Source organism: Lynx rufus, unplaced genomic scaffold, assembly GCF_022079265.1.
Source record: "Lynx rufus isolate CCGP_SWC_20201006 ecotype Redwood Valley unplaced genomic scaffold, mLynRuf1.p SCAF_3, whole genome shotgun sequence".
Taxonomy (NCBI): Eukaryota; Metazoa; Chordata; class Mammalia; order Carnivora; family Felidae; genus Lynx; species Lynx rufus.
In genome coordinates this window covers 128,715,882-128,729,223 of record NW_025814845.1, presented here as the reverse complement: position 1 = coordinate 128,729,223, position 13,342 = coordinate 128,715,882, and the positions used below count along the sequence as shown (strand labels likewise).

Here is a 13,342-nt window from a genome sequence, read left to right as displayed (position 1 = left end):
ACGGTACTGTGTGTACTGGGGAGTTCTATCTTTCCTTCTTCCAAAGCCCCCTGGGTTTTACAAACTAAGTCCTTATATGAAGTCTATCTTATTGTAAAAGGACTGTTACAGCCTCAATGACTTAAAGAAAATTTTACGAATCTAAACCTGGACTCAGAGTAATATTTATATCACCTTAAAATAAAATCAGAACGAAGTAATATCAAAGGTGAGAGCCCCTTCCCCCCCAACACACACACACACACACACACACACACACACACACACACACACACACACAGAAATTCTTACTTGTGAGAATGGGAGCTAATTACATCCATCGAACTATTGTTTTGCTGCGAAGATGAGCTAGCATTTTGCCTCTGTCTTGTTTTCATGAATTCCATAAGAATGTACTGTGCTTGTTGGAAGGCTATTAAAATCACACCCAACAGGGACAAACTGAGGAAGAAAGCAATGGGGTTCATTACTGCATGGTTCTGACTGGCATTAAAAAGACCAGCTCTCTTACAGAAGAGCAGTGGATGGTTGATGCAAAATGTCTAAAGATGTGGTATTGGGATTCCCTAAGATGTATGATATCATACTTTCTGATATTACCTTAAAGATTAAAAAAAAAAAAAACCAAGTTTCTAAAAATGTGCATACTTGTAAGTTTGACATTCCAATTCCATTTTTATTTTTTATTTATTTATTTTTTTTTATTAAATTTTCTTTTTCAAGGTTTATTTATTTTTGGGACAGAGAGAGACAGAGCATGAACGGGGGAGGGGCAGAGAGAGAGGGAGACACAGAATCGGAAACAGGCTCCAGGCTCTGAGCCATCAGCCCAGAGCCTGATGCGGGGCTCGAACTCACGGACCGCGAGATCGTGACCTGGCTGAAGTCGGACGCTTAACCGACTGCGCCACCCAGGCGCCCCTCCAATTCCATTTTTAAAAGCACTGTGGGGCGCCTGGGTGGCTCAGTCACTTGAGCGTCCGACTTTGGCTCAGGTCATGATCTTGCAGCTCGTGAGTTCAAGCCCTGCGTCGGGCTCTGTGCTGACAGCTCAGAGCCTGGAGCCTGTTTCAGATTCTGTGTCTCCCTCTCTCTCTCTGCCCCAACCCACTCGCATTTTGTCTCTGTCTCTCTCAAAAATAAATACACATTAAAAAAAAAAATTTTAAAGCACTTTCATGATAAAATCTAAAAGGGTGGTTCTAGTCTTCCAATCTCAGATTGCCACTGCACTGGGCCAATAGGAGTCAAAGTCGTATCTTCCCCTGTGACGGCCAGTGAAAACATATGGAGCACAATGGTCTATGATACTTCTAGGTCCCATGAATCTCTTACAATTCATTTACTATTATCTTAAAGTTTATCAGTTACTACTTTGTCTACTTCATGTGTATCAGGGTTCGCAAAGAAATACAAATTTCACTGAATTCAGATGCTTTGAATATGCTATTTGACTATTCATAAGCTCTTACACCCAGGCAATAGACAGTTTCTTGCAGCTCGCCCAAAGGCGGGAGCATACCTGACAAAGAAGACTGTGAGCCTCCAAAACGACTCCTCCCAGCTGGGTCCTGGAACCACGTCGGCACACAGAGGCAACAGGTGATGAGGGAGGGTCACATTGAGAGTGAAGTGAAATTCTAGGTCTGCTGCAGTCACAAGAGTCAGCTCACGAATGACCCAGGAAGAGGTAAAGTCGGGAGTAAACCTGGTAACAAAAGATTCATCTTTATGAACTTTGATTCTTTTAATTCCAGGCACAAAACAAAGTAATCACAATAGCAGCCAAATTTCTTACTTCCCATAAGTATTTATATAAAAACAACTTAACATGTCTTACCAATGGAAAAAGGTCCCTCCACCCCCACATTATTAAATACGCCACAAAACTTAAATGAGGTTAAAACTCAATGCTTACACAATGCTGATATCTCGGGATGTGTTTGGGGCCAGGGAAAATTGATGACAATCTAGCACTTCGAATCCATAACCTTGGCAATTATACCCATTAATTTTCAGAGATGTCACAGTTATAGGAAGTGGTCCAATATTCTCAACTTTAAAGTTCTTTGTAATAGACAAAATTTGCTTGCTGTCTTTCAGTTCTAGTGAGGACAGAAAGTAATATTTAGTGTATACAAACTGCAAAATTTACTTAGCATAATTTATTGAATCAAAAAACCATGACGTGTATTATTAAAATGTGAAAAAAAATTCAATATAAGCTCAAAGTATGACTTCTATCTAATTTCTAGAACAGTTACAGATTTTCTTATACTACCAGGATACAATAAAAACATTTAACTAATCAAGATTTTTAAGTTAAATGACCTTCCTAGGTACCAACAGTAATCAAAATCTCTTCTTTGTTCTTTTACTTAGTAAAGGTTAAGGTTAGGGATGCCTGGGTGGCTCACTCAGTTACGTGTCCAACTCCTGATTTTGGCTCAGGTCATGATCTCACAGGTTCATGAGATTAAGCCCCACGTCAGGCTCTGTGCTGACAGTGTGGAGCCCACTTGGGATTCTCTCTCTCCCTCTCTCTCTCTCTCTCTCTCTGCCCCTCCCCTGCACATGCTCACGCACTCTCTCTCTCTCAAAATAAACTTAAATGTTGTTTTTTTTAAAAAGGTTAAGGTTAGAAGTTTATTCTTTTCAGAAGCCAAATAGTTTGGATATCCCTAGGCACTATGCACACTTTGCTCCCAGTATCTTCACACTGAACAGGGACCAGTTAAGAGCAAGTGTGTGTGCTTCTAGAAACATGACTCAAACACCCACTACATTCAGAGGAAGTAAGTCACCAAGTCCCTGCAAAAAAAATGAGAGCACATTTTATATAGGGAGTTTAAAAAAGAAAGAATTACCACAATTTTAAATTACTCCCATAAATTTACAACCCACAATCTTTTCCATAAAGGGACCAATATCTTATCTGGTTCTATAGTTTTTATAATACTCCTTAATTCTATCTTTCAAGGTCAACTCTAAATTACTGAATGAATGAAAGAAAAAATGAATTGTGATGAATGCTGAATGCAAATGGTTAATAAATCGCTTCAAACTCAATGCTCATTTAGCATAGTTTTATTAAAAAATTCTAATGAGACATTAAATAGTGCTACAAAATTATCCAATAGTTTTCACTAATCAGATTTCTCCACAGGAAGCACAGTGTTACTAAAATGCTTTCAGTGTGTTCCAGAAATTCAAAATTATATAGGAAACAAGACAGAATTTATGAAAAACATTTTACATCTATTGTTTGATTTTTGTTTTAGTTCCTGAGAAAGTTCTTGAACCTAATATAAATAATTTAGAAGTATTTAACTTAAATACATGCACAGTTTGGAAATATCTAATGGAACATTTATGTAAATTTCTAAATCTTCTATGTCTAATACAGTAGCCACTAGACATATGTGGCTACTTTAAATTAAATTAAAATTAAGTAAATTTAAAAAGTGATTTTTGGGGTGCGTGGGTGGCTTAGTCGGCTAAGCGTCCGACTTTGGCTCAGGTCATGATCTCGCGGTCTGTGAGTTCGAGCCCCGCGTTGGGCTCTGTGCTGACAGTTGAGTCTGGAGACTGGCTTCGGATTCTGTGTCTCCCTCTCTCTCTGCCCCTCCCCCACTCATGTTCTGTCTGTCTCTCAAGAATAAACATTAAAAAAAATTTAAAAACTTATTTTCTCAGTCACACTACCTATATTTTTAAGTGCTCAGTAAGCACATGAGGCTAGTGTCTGCTGTACTGGATGACACAGACACTGAGCATTTCCATTACTGCATAGAGTTCTACTGCTTAGAAATCTTTAGTCTTGTCTCCATTCAGCATTTTGGGGTGATCTTTTTTTTTAACGTTTATTCATTTTTGAGAGACAGAGAGAGACAGAGCATGAGTGGGGAAGGGGCAGAGAGAGAGGGAGACACAGAATCCGAAGCAGGCTCCAGGCTCCGAGCCGTCAGCACAGAGCCCAACGCGGAGCTCAAACCCACGAACTGCGAGATCATGACCTGAGTCAAAGTCGGACGCTCAACCGACCAAGCCACCCAGGCGCCCCATGGTGTGATCTTTTTATGATGATGTAGCCTCTTACTATTTACCTTAAGTATTTGACACTATACTGATAATTCAGCAATTACACTTTTTATATATGTATTAAGTAAGATGGGTTAAATATCTAAGGCTATTTTTATAAAGTAAAGGCCTATATATACTAAACGTTTGCCTGATTCAATTATTTGCATCAATGCAATGAATTTACTATAAATTTATAAAGAATCTTCCTATAGAATCCTTTTGCTCTTGGCTTTAGCACCAAGCCTGCCCCATCTGAGTGCCACACACACGAACTCACGTCGCCGGCAATCCATCAGCGTGGACTCAGGCACCTTGAACCTGAGAGAACCTCCCGAACCAGGAAGCCTTCCGCCCACTTTCAGTAACTCTCTCGCTCCAAACCCTTCCACGCCAATCATGTCGATAACAGTCAAGTTATTCCTATTGGGGCAGCACATACAAATACAAAGGCATTACAACACAGTCACAAGATACAGTGCACTTGGACTTAAACATTCCTAGTTAGCAAGAACAGCTGTAAGGTTTTCAAAGAGAAAATCAATTTAAATAGTGTGGCATCTCCTGGAATTTAGAGGCTATTGACGGGCAATGGAAGCTGCCAATGGGCTCAGAAGAGCCCAGGCAAGCTGACTACAGCAAGAACGAGTGAATGCCCAGAATGTTCCTGATCACCCTCCTGCCTCAGCCCGAGAATGTGAAGCCATGTTTTTCTAATAATCAGCCACCTGGGTGGTGATGAGACCTGCAAGAGCAAAAAAAAAAACAAAAACAAAAACAAAAACAAAAACTGAAAAGATAAAGTTGGGGTCTCAGAGAAATATTAACAAATTTAACCTAATTGATACAAACTACTTGCAGGGTGAATTAAGGAGTTTCATAGTAATTGTGACTATTAGAGATTCTGCCTTAGGGATAATTCTAGAAATAAAATCCTACTGTTTCTTTTGAACCAAAGATTTATAATGTCACCCCACAAAATAACATAGATCTACTCAAATCCTTAGTAGTCAAACAAAAATTCAGACTAGCTTCTGCCTTTTCATTAACTGAAGTCATGACTCCCAGGACAAAAAAAGTTAAATGGAGTAGATGTTTAAAAGGTGTAGACTGGAGTGAAAGCCAGTCATCATTAATGTAAATACTATAGAAGCTGAGAAAACATTCCTAATTAGGCAAAATACAACAAGAGCTTTACACCTTTATCTGAAGGATTAAGAATCTTTAACCATTTAAAAGCCTTTAAGTTAGGTTGGATGACTGATATTATTTACAGAAAAATACTATGTATCAATATAGAAATATCAAAAGTAAATTAACTACTACAAATAATTTAGACTTTCTTTTCGAGGTGGGATAGCTGAACCTGGGATGAGGTAAATGTTATCTCTGCACTTCCCAGGACCTTAGTTCTTCAACGGAGAAGGAGTTTTAAATGAAAGACGCTGTCAACAGGGCAGCAGGAGTCTTAGTTAAAATGCTTAATAGAACAAACAAGTACATTTTCTTTTTCAGAGCATTCACTTGCAGAAGAACAAACTTGTGTAATATATTAAAGGAAGTCCAGAATAAGAAAGTCTTCGCTAGCTGATCTGATACTAGAAAAACTCTACAAAGTAACTAAGAGGCCATTTATTGAAAATTAGTGTTAGACTTCTCACCAATGCAGAGAGCTTCAACATAGATCTGTATTTACTGTAAATTTTTGAAAGAAAACTCTCAATAAAGACTAACTAAAGATGAAAAAAATTTAATAGTGAGAAACATTTAGCTGCTTAAATTTAGCAACATCTGTCACTTAAAAGGAGGGAAAAAAAAGGCATTGGGCTCAACAGTACTTAGTCCATTGTCCTTTGGGGCTACAGAGAGTTCCAGAAGCAAGACAGGTATGAGAGTGATATAAATCCCAACACTGCGAGTGAAAACATACACAGCAGTGTTTCAATTATTTTTCTGAGCTGGGAACATGTGTTCCTAGCACATACGTGTGTGTGTGTCTGCATTTGTACATGTGTCCTGCCCTCAATGACACCAACAGATGAGACGCTGAGCAAAATATACTGCGGCTCTTAGAGAGAAGGGCACATAGCCCCTACTTTACAAGGTGGGAAACTGAGGCACAGAGTAAGTGTGAAGCCTCACATAGCCTCTCCTCTCCCTCCCGTGCAACACAGCCCCATCCCTGAAGGCCTGACCATGAGGTGAATGTCAGCTCTTAGCTAAAGAGATTACATATTCTTGAGGCACCTGGGTGGCTCAGTCAGTTAAGCGCCTGACTTCAGCTCAGGTCACGATCTCACAGTTCGTGAGTTCGAGCCCCATGTCGGGCTCTGTGGTGATGGAGCCTGCTTCAGATTTTATATTTCCCTCTCAGAAATAAACAAATACTTATAAATAAAAAATAAAGAGATTATGTATTCTTGAGAGAAAGAGACTTGGACAGACGAGTCAGAGAGAAAGAAATAGGCTCCATGACAGGGACACACCCACCGGATTAGTATGAGTGAGGTAACTTTTCCGTAGTCAGCTGGCGTGAAAACTACACCGACCCTTTTCATCTCCAGAGGCTGCAAATGTAAGTGGAGGATGCCAAACTCAGATTCCTCAGGAGGCATGCCCTGCAGATTTAATAAATGCAGTGAAATGATTCCCGTGAAGCAAGCTTCCGTCTTCATTACGTGCATTTTAGGGTATAAACATGATTGCTCTTCTTTTAACGTCCAGAGTGGACTACCCTAATCGACGTGCTGAACTTGCTCGCTCTGAGAGTTCACACTGATAAACAGTTCCCGAACCACAGCTGAGAAGAGCAGGCAGAGGCTGCAGGACAGCCTGCCGGGGATGCTGGAGAGGGGGATTTGCTTCCCGGCCCGGATGGAAGCTGCGGCTACAAGAGCCATCTCTGCCAAGATGCTCTGACTGCAGACTGTCACTTAGCACACCAAATAGCCTCTGTTTGAATGCTGCGGGGATCTGACCCCACACCCAACTGCTGCTCGACAACCCTATCTTTAATACTGACCTTAGGTTCATACAGAAACTATCTTTATTATATTGCGTCTCTTCACTCAGGAGAAAGAGCTGTGTTTATTCTCAAGCTCCTTTATTTTTCCCAAGGTCTCTCACTTTCTCCGATTAATCTTGTGTTCTAAATCCAGTATTCAAGGCTAAAATCTTGTTTTCTAAATCTAGTATTCAAGGCTGAGTTCTTCATCATTTTTCCTCTTTCCACTGTTTTTTTCCAGCTCCTTCTCATTAAAAAAAATTATTAATTTCTTAGCGCTATAATCATATAATCTGCATGGTAATATTTCTCTTTTCTGCAGTCTTGATTTTTGTATTTGTTTTATCCTGCAATTGTTGCTAGTATTTCCCCATGCTATCAGAAGAAATAGCGACAGTGTTTGATTCATTTTCATTAGAACTATAAGCTTCACGAAGGGAGAAACCTTGCTTTACATATATCTAATATGAATACTGAATAAAACTGATTTTTAGTATTAAAACTGTAATAATAACATGGCGCGCCTGGGTGGCTCAGTCGGTTAAGCACCCGACTCTTGATCTTGGCTTAGGTCATGATCTCACAGTTCATAGGATCGAGCCCCACAAAGGGCTCCATGCTGACAGCACAGAGTCTGCTTGGGTCTCCCTCTCTCTCTCTCTCAAAATAAATAAGCAAACATTAAAAAATCTGTAATAACAACTGCATCATTTATTAAATCGTTCTTATATGCCAGGCACTGGAATATAAGAAGTCTATAAAATGCTGAGCATTCCATAAATGTTACTGAATCTTCAAACATTATTACGAGTGAGAGAAGGCTGTAGAGAGGATAAGTAATCTTCCTGAGGGCACAAAGCTAGCCCATGTTAACAGCCTGGACTCAGAACCCTGACCATCTAATTCCCCCTGATCTTAACCGAAGGAACTACATTTCTAACAGCAAACCATCATAAATACGGGTGCCATTCTTTACATAACAAAGAGTTCTAAGAAGAATTCTGAATTAAACTTTAAGTGTCTCAAAGGCATCGATACTATTATTGTCAGTGTAACAAATTCATAACAGTAATGGTGTCTCTTATCACAAAAGGTGTAATATTCTTGGGGGAAACCTTTGGTCACACATGAAAAACTTCTTCCAAACAGGCTGCAGCATTTGTTCAAATCTGAATAGAACATTTAGATGTAAAAGAAAACCGGCATTATTTTTGGAATTCCAAATTATATACGATTCAACACCAGTGGGGCCAAAGATCTTTTAGTATCCTGGACTAACTTATCTCTAACAGCCCTGGGAGCCTGCTCAGCGGAAAGGAGAACCAGAGGCAATGAGCAGGGCAGGCGTGCTAACAAAACCAAGACCATCCTGCTGCCTAAACCACTTACAAACAGAAAGGGACATTTGGTGTGATATGTTTCCTATTGTAAGTCTCTGTTAAAAATCCATCTAAAAACTTGCTTTGATGAGTTTTAACTCTTAGTTGGAGGTCATTTGATCTCCCTCGTTCTGCTATTCAAGTTAATCTAGAGCCAATAGTCCATCTTTGGAGGGATAAGTGTGGAGAAAGAAGAAAATACCAAGGCATTTCAGTGTGTGCGTGCGTGCGTGTGTGTGTTAATATAGTTGTATGCCCACGTGTGGTGATGTGTGTGGCTGTATTTTTTTAACAGATGCTCCGCGTCTGACTTGATCTCACACATAGGATACTTGTAAGGAGAACTCTCAGCTCTGTACAAAGAGCCACAGAACTACTGAGTAGAAACTAAGAAACAAGGCTGCCAAGTCCCAGAACAACATCCTTTCCACATGACATGTTTACTCCTCCTCCTGAGTATTTGTGCAAGACCTCATGAGCGCCCAGAGGCTTAAGAATTTCAGAAAGACCTTTTTTTTTTTAACAGATGAGGTGAACATCACAGAAACTGGGTGACTTGGTAAAAACATGAAGCCTGTTTAGTAGGAGAAGATGTTCTTAGGTGTATCTTTACCTTATGTCACCTTAAAAAACAATCGATGGGAAATCTAAAAGAGAATTGTAAATTCTGGGGTCTCAGGTTTTATGGTTTTCTACATAGCCCTGATCCAATTGTTATTTCTTCACTCACATGAATCTAAACTATCAAATTAAAATGATTTACAGGCTAACATGAACCATGGGCTCTTGCTGCATTCGTTAATTGGGAAAATCTGCTATGTATACTTCACGCCTAGAATATAAGAGAGCCACATATATTATGTAAAAACACTTGAAACATGACTTGGTGCAGCCATATGCTATGTGTGTGGTTTGTCAGCATTCTTTTTCTATTTAAAGAGGACATCCTACCTGGTAAGGGCAAGCTTTGGTGAGCTGGAATTCACCAGTTGTGAAATTAATCATCTGCATATCGGTGCCAAACCTATAAAGGAAAAAAAAATGTTTGAAATAACATGCAGGTTGCCACTAAAGAAAACAGTGCATGTGTGCACATATACAGATTATGTGAGCACATGTGTTTACATATACGGTTCATCCCATCCTGTCACCACTGCATCCCAGCCCCCTGCATTGTCCTGGGCATACTGGAAGTGCTCAATAAATACCATTGAATGAATGATTTTGGCAGCACAGAATGTAAAGAAGCATATGGTGACAACAGCTCTAAATACAAAGCAATTTTTTTTCCCTCTCCAAACAACACATAAGGAACCTGACAGGAAGTGACTCTCGAGAAAGGACAATTTTGTCTCCCGGTAGACACGCAGCAATGCCCAGAGACATTTCTGCTTACCACAGCTGGGGAGGTCCTACTGGCACCAATTGGGTAGAAGCCAGGGACGCTGCTAACCACCCTCTGAAACACACAACAGCCCCTCCTCCCCCAAACAGAAAATCACCTGGTCCAAAATGTCAATAGTGCTGAAGCTGAGAAACCCAGGGATAAGGGTAGATCCTACTAAGCCAAAGAGGGAAACATTCTAACTGAAACTGTGACTGCTTTGTGAAAATAAGATATAACAGACAGGGACATCATCTTTTCTTTTCTAACACGAGATTAAAATATACTAAAACACTAAACTCCTTTCTTGTGTTGCCCAGAGATCGCTGTGATTTAGATTCTCAATATGAGGAATACACATAGGAAAAAATCACAGCTGTAAAGATTCCCTGACCAGAGAAAGTAATATTCTGCTGGGAGCTAGCCTTGTCACAGGAACACCAAAGATACCACGTAACAAGAGAAGCGGCAATTTCCATCAGGTTGTATGTCCCAAGGAGCTGGGTGTGCAGGTACTGGGGCCAATATTGTGTACACCCACATACAGGTTCTGAGTGAAAGATGTGAAGGACTCTGAATAATTCTGAGTCTTAACAGCGTTTCCCAAACACCGTCAGAAAGTCTTCACCAACTGGGTGCTTTACCATTTGTGCAGCAGGCGTACCACAGCCTCGGGTGTAGGATACAAGGAGAGAGGCAGGAGCTGCAAGGAGACCGGCCAAGAGGAAGGGTTCTTCACCACAAAGTATTTCACCTAGATATGGGGAAAGGAAAATCAAAACCCCGAGGAAGACATGGCATTGCTCCTGAGATAATCCCGCCAAGAATTCATAACCTGAATCGAATCATGGGAACCATCATGCAAATCAAATCGAGGGACAGTCTAGAAAATAAATGGCCTGCTTACTTCAACAACATCTCTGCTATGAGAGGCAAGAGAAGGCCGAGAAAGATTACAGGTGATGATAAAGATCATGCAATGCAAGATCCTGAGCTGGGAAAAAAAAAAACCTACCATAAAGTATGTGAGGGGGATAACTGGAAAATTCTGAATATAGACTGCAGACTCGATAACATTATTATGATTAATATCACATCCAATTTTAATAATTACACTTTGGTATGTGAGAAGATGCTCCTGTTCTTAGGAAATCCACAATGAAGTAGAAATAAGGGGGGACATAGCATCTGACACTCTCAAACAGCTCGTAAATGTGTGTGGTGTGGAGCACGTGGGTGGCTCAGTTGGTTAAGCGTCTGACTTCCGCTCAGGTCATGATCTCACAGTCCATAAGCTCGAGACTCGCATCGGGCTCTGTGCTGACAGCTCAGAGCCTGGAGCCTGCTTCCGATTCTGTGCCTCCCTGTCTCTCTGCCCCTCCCCTGTTCATGCTCTTTTTCTCTCAAAAATAAATAAACATTAAAAAACATTTTTAAAAAAAGGGTGTGGTGTGTGTGTGTGCAAAGACAGAGAAAAGGAATGATAAAGCAAATGTGGCAAACACAAAAACACCTTTGTGAAAGGTGACTAGGAGTTCTTGGTACTATTTTTAAACCATTTAAGTTGAAATTATTTCAAGTTAAAAGAAAATTTAATGTTTATTTTTGAGAGATAAAGAGACAGAGAGAGAGAGAGAGAGAGAGAGAGAGTGTGTGTGTGTGTGTGTGTGTGTGTGTGTGAGCAGGGGAGGGGCAGAGAGGGAGTGAGAAAGAATCCCAGGCAGGCTCCAGACTGTCGGCACAAAGCCCAACGTGGGGCTCAAACCCACGAACTGTGAGATCATGACCTGAGCCGAAGTCACACACTCAAGCGACAGAGCCACCCAGGCGCTCCACAAAACAAAAATGTTTTAAAAACAGTCTTCAGATGCCACCCCTAAGAAACCCAGTGAGCACCTCATGAAGTGTAAATCATCACCCAGACCACATGTGATGCAGCTCTTTGGCAATGAGATGACACACACACATGGAAGTCTGCTGGTGTGGCTTCTGTACCTCTGCTTTGCTCCCTGCCTCCCCAGCTCATGGAGGAAAGCACACACGAGAGAAGAAGTCAGCACACTAAGGACAGAGGGTAATGGACGAGTCCAGGCTCTTGATGGCATCACACTGCTGCTTCATCAGTTTTGGACTTCTCTCTTTTGAGCTTCTCACTATAAAACAAGCTAACTCCTATGTAAGCCTGTGTTAATCAGGATTCTCTCTGTGATGGGGCTTCTGGTTGGCTCAGTCAGTAAAGCACTGTGACTCTTGATCTTGGGGTTGTAAGTTTTTTTTTTAATTTTTTTTAACATTTCTTTATTTTGGGGAGAGAAAGAGAGACAGAGCATGAGCAGGGGAAGGGCAGAGAGAGGGGGACACAGAATCCAAAGCAGGCTCCAGCCTCTGAGCTGAAGGCACAGAGCCCGATGCGGGGCTCGAACTCATGAACGAGGAGATCATGACCTGAGCCAAAATCGGCTGCTTAACTAACTGAGCCACCCAGGCACCCCTCGGGGTTGTAAGTTTGAGCCCCACGTTGGACGTAGAGATTACTTTAAAAAAAATTGGGGTGCCTGGGTGGCTCACTGGTTGAGTGTCCAACTCTTGCTTTCAGCTCAAGTCATGATCTCAGGGTCGTGAGACTCAGCCCTGTGCTGGGCTCTGTGCTGAGTATGGACCTGCTTAAGAGTGTCTCTCTCTCTCTCTCTCTCTCTCTCTCTCTGTGTCTCATTTTCTGTCTCTCCTACTGCCCCTCTCCCCCACTCTCACTCTCTCTCTAAAAAATAAAATAAATAAAATAAATTTAAAAATAAAAATTTTAAAAACGGTAAAATCTTATAAAAAAGATTTTCTCTGATATTCGTAGTTGAACTTTCTTGACGGATTTTGAATTGAAAACAAACTTCAGAAAATGTGTTTGTTTCATGCACTTTCAGTCTGTTTCAAGTTTACTCCTTTGTTTCTTGACACCTCCCTGCTAAGTGCACTGAACGGCATATGTATGTCACTTAAAATGAATTTAAATTAACTTTGCTTCTGACACAGTATTCTCAAGGTGGAAAGACTCTGATAACTTAACACCCCAAGAGCCAGGGGGTCACTGACAAGGAGATACACAATCCTCACCACGCTACTCCTCAGGGCAGTTGCGCTGAAGTTTAACACAAGGCCGGGCTCTGTGATTAAACGAGGAAGATACGAAACAAAGGATTCTGACTCCTTGGATTTCTTCAAGCGACCAAATCGAGTCATGCCTAAAGCAGTCCTCCTGTGTAATTCATAAAGAAAGAAATTATTTTGAAAAATAATTTTCACATAAAAAAAAGGAAATCACTAATTATCCCTCCTACTAAAAGGAACAAGGGCTCTCAGAAAAAAGAAAAGGCTTATTCTGGGTATTCTGTGTCTGGGGAAGAGAAACTACACATGATCCCAGAGCATCCTGTTTTACTAGAAAGCAAGGAAGTTGCTCAAAGAATGAAGTGAACATCTAAGGGATCCACGATCTGGCCT

At 40.8% G+C, this 13,342-nt stretch overlaps 1 protein-coding gene across 2 annotated transcripts in view; it reads right to left on the bottom strand.

The window, feature by feature from the left end:
- The window catches only part of TMEM131L (transmembrane 131 like), a 168,992-nt gene that overhangs the window by 38,832 nt on the left and 116,818 nt on the right, over positions 1–13,342 (bottom strand). For both annotated transcript variants that reach the window (XM_047091322.1, XM_047091323.1), the window contains exons 17-24: positions 12,956–13,097; positions 10,492–10,601; positions 9,415–9,487; positions 6,571–6,698; positions 4,361–4,503; positions 1,919–2,105; positions 1,523–1,708; positions 292–441 (exon numbers count right to left, since the gene is read on the bottom strand). In XM_047091322.1, coding sequence (XP_046947278.1) covers positions 292–441; positions 1,523–1,708; positions 1,919–2,105; positions 4,361–4,503; positions 6,571–6,698; positions 9,415–9,487; positions 10,492–10,601; positions 12,956–13,097 — 1,119 coding nt within the window. The remainder of the gene's footprint in view (positions 1–291; positions 442–1,522; positions 1,709–1,918; positions 2,106–4,360; positions 4,504–6,570; positions 6,699–9,414; positions 9,488–10,491; positions 10,602–12,955; positions 13,098–13,342) is intronic.